The following is a 6,194-nucleotide window of genomic DNA, read 5'->3' on the forward strand; positions in this document are numbered from 1 at the left end:
TATATTCATTGAATAATCAATGTATATGGTCCATTATATAGTCCAAATACATTGGTTACCTAATTAACGTATAAAGCAAATTTTTTTCTTATAAATATTATCAGAGGTAGTATTGTAGTATTATAATTTGTCTACAGTCAAAGAATAATAGATAGTTTGACTAAAGCAAATATATTTATAAAAAAACAGATAGATACACAACACAAATAATTGTGAATGAAAAACACAATATTAACCAACAAAATACGATTATGTATTGTTAATTGTGAATGGAAACTACATAAACAAAGGGCTATTGCCTACCAATTGTAAATATGATGTAGTCAATCTTACAGAGATCGACATATATCTTAATTTCATATTAATATTATAAATACAACAAGAACAAATACACCTGATTAATCATAGATCATATGAGTTAAGCTTCCAAGAACCAATCTCCGTGAATCAACTCATGATGTACACGAATTCGTTTACGAGAGTAGTAAATTGCTTCACGCATATTGTTAACATACACCTTATAGTAATAACCCTTTTGCGTGAGGACCTTATCACTAACGATTTTTCCTAACCACCATCCATCGTTATAAAAAACATCAACTTTTTGGCGGAGTTGAAATTTGCGAGGACTTCGAACATGTGGTGGTGAAGGACGAAGATCCTTTGGAAAAAGTGTCTCTTTAAGAGATCCAGATTCATCATCTTCAAGAAGGTTCTTATAACGAACTACATATTTCCCGTTCTCAAGACAAGAAATAATTGTGGCTTCGTAATATGAACCCCTAAACCCTTCTTCATTGCTGCATACCTCTACTTTATCTCCTATTTTGTAATCTACTCTCTTTACGGGTGGGCGCATGGTTGCCCAATAAAAAGAACCTAAACTAAAGACAATGATGAAACACGATTTTGTGTATAAAGTAACACATATCGTTCTTATATAGTTGGTTGATGTGATGGGGCGATTGAGCTAATGACTAATCCATGCGAAAATAAATACTTATAAAAAGGGGAAAATATACTGACTCCAATTCAAACCTAAAATTTCATATAAAATATTCTCATAGTTAAACCATTGAATTGTAACAACTAGGATGATTGTCTTAAAAATTGAGAATATGATTTTATTTAAATAATCAATAAAAAAATATTGCTTTAAGTAAAAAAAATATTCGATAAGTTTTTCATAATAAATGGTGTTAGGAATAATTGGATATTTGTGAATTATTTCTTTAACTCTTCAAAGAGTATCATGTTAGTCTATTTATTCTAACTAGTAATGACTTTAAAGATTGATTTTTTAGTTTTTGTGTCGCTAATAGACGAAGAGGACTAACATAATACGTTTTGAAGAGTTGAGAGATCAATATCAACTATTTAAAAATTAAAGTACCAAAATGAACCTTAAGGCTAATACAGGGGCCAAAGAAGGATATTAAAACATATACTTTGTATAGGAATATACTAAATTTCTCTTTTTGTATAGATTTATTCCACATTTACTTTTTAATATTTGTAGTCAAACTAATAGTATTAATATTAGGGATATGTTTGAAAAAATAAAATAAATGCATCTAATATAATTTTGAAAAGTAAAAAATAACACAAATAAAAAAACACATAAAATACACGCACCGGCCAAATATTTAATGATTATAATTACATCAATTATTAAAATTTATTTGTAAGAGTTTATAAAAAATAACTATATATGTATATGATTTATTTAGTATTATTCATTTATTTGAAAAGTTATCTTTGTTGTATGTTTTTGTCTTCTTTACCATAGCCTCAAAGTTCACATATTTATTTTAATTGTTTTTAACTAACAGAGTTATCACTATAAAGTTATATTTCTGTAAAGTTGACATCAATTTTGTTTTGGTAATATTTCTGTAAAGTTATAACTATATAGTGCATAATTGGATTACCTTCAGGGTGTATTAGAACCTTTTTGTTTTTTTCATCGTTTACATGAGAAAAAAAGTAGGCTTATAATTGACATGACTACATATATGGCTTGTTGCTATCTTCAAATGAAATGGTTTATTTTCAATACTTATTTGAGTGTACAAACCTACTGAGTTAGAATAACAAAAGAAGTGGGTTTTGTTCATATTAAAATACCAAATTATAGTTATTGATAGTAGAGGAATGTTATTCCTACACCCAGATTCTTATACCAAACACTGTTCATCGTATTTATACGGTGAATAATTTTTTTTAATAAAATAATATTAAATATTTATTTATTTTTTAAATTATTTATAAAGATTGTTTTTTCAAAATTAATTTTATAATAAAAATATAATATTTTTATTAACCAATTTACCTATTACATTAATCACAAAAATATATATTATTAACCATATATTTTCCTCTTAATAGTTTATTAACCGATTTCACTATTTCATTAATCAATAAAAGACATAATATTAATCAAATTCTGACATTAATTTATAAATTGAATTATAAATTAATATCAGAACTTGGTTAATATTATGTGTTTTATTGATTAAAAAAGTAGTGAAGTTGGTTAATAAAATATCAGAAAAATATGTGGTCAATAATATATACTTTTATCCAATCCTTGGAGTTCAGACTCTGGCTACCTCTTTCATTACCTTACAATTCAGACTTTGGCATCCTACTCTTTTGCCCTTATGGAGTTCAGACTCTGACTTTCAGGTCAGTCTCTTTGCTTTATATAGTTCAGACTATGGCATGCTTATACATCTTGCCCATGGAGTTCAGACTCTGAAAACCTTTGACATTGGCTTGAAGTTCAGACTTTGATACCATAATCATTTTGCCCTTATTGAGTTCAGACTCTGGAAATCTGTTCCTGGCCTTGTATTTAATTCAAACTATGGCATTCATCTATCTTACCCTGTGGAGTTCAGACTCTGGCTATATCTCATTTGTCCTCGTGGTTGATTACCATCATTGGTTAGTGCCACATTCTTGCTTGTTAAGTAAGCTACATTGCCTCTGGGAAATCCTATCAAATCTCTCTCTCTTTTTAGCCATAGTAGGTTAAACTACGATTACTCTGATTTTGTCATTGCAAGATGAGAATACGTAGGCACGAGGGTTCGAATCCTCCGCGAGCATACTTATTTATTCTTCCTGCCTTAGGGCATTCCTCCATTCATCTCCAAGATGCAGTCGTATTCTACCTTCGTTCACTCCATGTGATATACATGTTCTTTGAGCTAAATACACTAACTTTTTGTGCTCCATCTTGTATCTCCTTATGAACCAAGAGCTGTTTGGATCGTCCCCAAACACTTAATTCTCCTTGTTTTCAACTATACCATATAGTGGCAGCCCGACTAGTCCACATATCGGTCAACGCCAATTTTACTCTTGGGTTCATATTTTCACCCCTTTTTGGAGTTCAAATAACATAATCATTTGGTTCAGACCATACCTTGATCACAATTATTTTCATCTCCCACCACTAGTTTTATGAACTACGGAGCTCTGAATTCCTCATTGCACTATGAGGATACGTAGGTGTCGTACCCCAAAATTTGCCCTGCCTTTTTCATTTTTTACCCGACTAATAGCGTCATTAAGAAGCACTTTACCCGACTAATAGCGTCATTAAGAAGCACTCATTTAGGAAGCACCCATTGCTTCTACATCTCATTATTTCATTTTCATTTGAAAAGTTAGAAGTATCTTGAATGTGGAAAATGGAAAGTAAAGAAGCGGTTGACTTTTGGTCAGCAGGGTCGACACTGTTGACCAGGCGTTTGACCACTATCATAGGCATTCCTAAACCTATTCATCCTCCTTATGTAATTCATCACATCATATTCAAAAAGGATGTACCATATGCACGACATATCCATCAAACATGCATTTGGCATTTTTACATAACCTGTATTATAAGTCATTCAATCTAACTTGCATTTTCGATACATTTTTAATTTCTAAGTGATTCACTAAGTCACTTTTCACTTCATGCGTAAATTCCCTAAGCATTCATTGGAACTCACTTTCATACATACACTTTGAGCTATAATTCCTTTTTTATTCATGGTCTTCCAATTCATGTACATAAGGTTCAAAGGTCACTAAACATTATTTTTACAATTACATGGCTTCACTTTACATCACTTTGTGTCATTACAAATATATTACAAAGATTTCATACACAAAAGAATAAAATTAATTCCAAACTCTTCAATAGTCTTCATTCATACTCCATCTTTGACCATGTGTGTTCATGCTCCATTACCATGTACCATGTTCCAAAGAAAATAATAAAAGTAAGTTAGATATTACATTCATTTTAAAAAATTCAGCACTTACATAACAAAAATTCAACATCATTAGCATTTCCAAAGTCATTTTAAGTTCATGTCATTAATCTCTAAAATGCAACATATGCACATACCTTCACATCATATACAAAGTCATTAAAAACAAGACAAAGTCAATAAAAATTCTGCATGTTATGCATGTACCATGAATAAAGTCCATGCTATGTATGATTATTATTCCACTTCTATACAATAAGTCAAAACCATTAAATCATGTGCATTAAAAGAAAAATTCAGCATGCATGTAACACATTATTTCATTCATGAACACCAATCCAAATGTATCTATGAGTCATTCATTCATACCGTGTAAATACCCAAACATGTATTCAAGTAGTGTCATGTAAATTCATCCAATTTTCTTCATATTCACTAAAAATTCAGCATATACACATACATGTAAATTCACATACATCCATGCCTTAACCACCCTAACTACCTTAAACTTCCATAAACTAACTTCTAACTACTTCGGGCAATTGCCCAAAGTGCCCAAAACAGCCCCAACTAATTTCTAACTAATTTTCGACCTCTAATCATCCCTCACTTAGTTTTATATAAGCAGTCATCATTCACCAATTAAAGAGATTCTTCTCCACTTTTTGATTCCACTCATTCTTCACTTTCTCTCAAATTTTCACTCTCCATTCTCCATTTTTCAACCTTTCCTCACTAGAGCTCAAATCCATGGTTGTTGAAGCTTCACATTGAAGCTTCAATAAACTTGAGCATAAACCTTCACTACACTTGACACCATAATTTTTCATGTCTCAGGCATCGGAAAGTGGCAAAAAAATCAACAACCACAAGAAAACAAATGGAAGAAAATAAAAAGGATGAAAAAGGGATGAAGAGGAATTGAAGAACCGTTTACCGTATTGAATTTGGGTCGCCATTGAAGAACCATCGGAGGGTCTCCGATCAGTAAGCCTCAAACTTTATTTATCATTCTATGAATTCTTTGCTTGCTTGTGTCTTCCATGATTGCTTGCTTGTTTGAGTTATCTTTGCATGCTTGTTTATGTATTTGCCTTTCTTTTCATCTTGTGTGGATGATTACCGCGAGAATACAAACCTTGCCATGAACACAAACCATAGAAAATTTAACATCTTACCAATACCAAATCAAAATCCGATTAAAAAATCATAACCATTAGAGAAATCATTCGTAATCCAAAACAGTGAGAAAAAGAATCCCTAAACACAACCGAAACAAGGCAAAAAGATGAGAAACTTGGGCCAAGCATTTTACCGAACACTTGGTGTGCGGTTGCAAAACATCAAATATGTTAACCAATTCACCAAGCGTAAAACCGAAATACCAACACATAAACCAAAGTTAAATTGCACATAGAATTAAGCTAAGAAAAAAAATGATGCTGAGTCGAAACAAAAATTGAGACGTGCACTGATTCAAAATTGAATTGAATCAAACTTACCGGAACCGAAACACAAACTGAGTTGAACAAATTCGAACCAAATTGCGAAAACATAATTGCAACCCAAAGCCAAACTTCGAATTGAAACAAAACTCTGAATCAGAACCAATCCAATGCTGAATCGTGACTCGAATTCGAACCAAGCTTTAACCGTAATGTTGAGCCAAAACCGTGAGAGTTCCGAGCAAGTTAGTTCTGGTTTGGCGTTCAAAAATTGCGTTTCAAATAAGTGCTTGTGTGAAACGCGATTCTGAACTTTTTTTGTCATGTTGCGCGATTCCGCCTTTGCTTCCCACTTGCGTTTTACGGTTTGGAGCTTTTTCATGCATACTGTCATAAGCTTTACTCTTATTCCTTAAACTCATTTTGCGGTTGGTGCTGACTTTTCAACTTGAAAAATTCAGCAAAGCAACCTCTTTTC

The 6,194-nt window shown here is 31.8% G+C and overlaps 1 protein-coding gene and 1 long non-coding RNA gene across 2 annotated transcripts; both read right to left on the reverse strand.

The window, feature by feature from the left end:
• Nucleotides 1–329: 329 nt before the first annotated feature.
• On the reverse strand, nt 330–1,103 carry LOC127138585 (protein AGENET DOMAIN (AGD)-CONTAINING P1). The gene has a single exon (XM_051065065.1). It carries the CDS (start codon nt 857–859, stop codon nt 419–421), a length of 441 nt encoding a protein of 146 aa, XP_050921022.1. The 5' UTR covers nt 860–1,103; the 3' UTR covers nt 330–418.
• A 2,918-nt stretch (nt 1,104–4,021) lies between these two features.
• LOC127138586 (uncharacterized) lies at nt 4,022–6,194 on the reverse strand. The gene is made up of 2 exons (XR_007808816.1): nt 5,774–6,194; nt 4,022–5,409 (listed from the first exon to the last, which is right to left on the reverse strand). It is a non-coding gene; the product is annotated as an uncharacterized LOC127138586 (long non-coding RNA).

The sequence above is a fragment of the Lathyrus oleraceus genome, chromosome 4, assembly GCF_024323335.1.
Source record: "Lathyrus oleraceus cultivar Zhongwan6 chromosome 4, CAAS_Psat_ZW6_1.0, whole genome shotgun sequence".
Taxonomy (NCBI): Eukaryota; Viridiplantae; Streptophyta; class Magnoliopsida; order Fabales; family Fabaceae; genus Lathyrus; species Lathyrus oleraceus.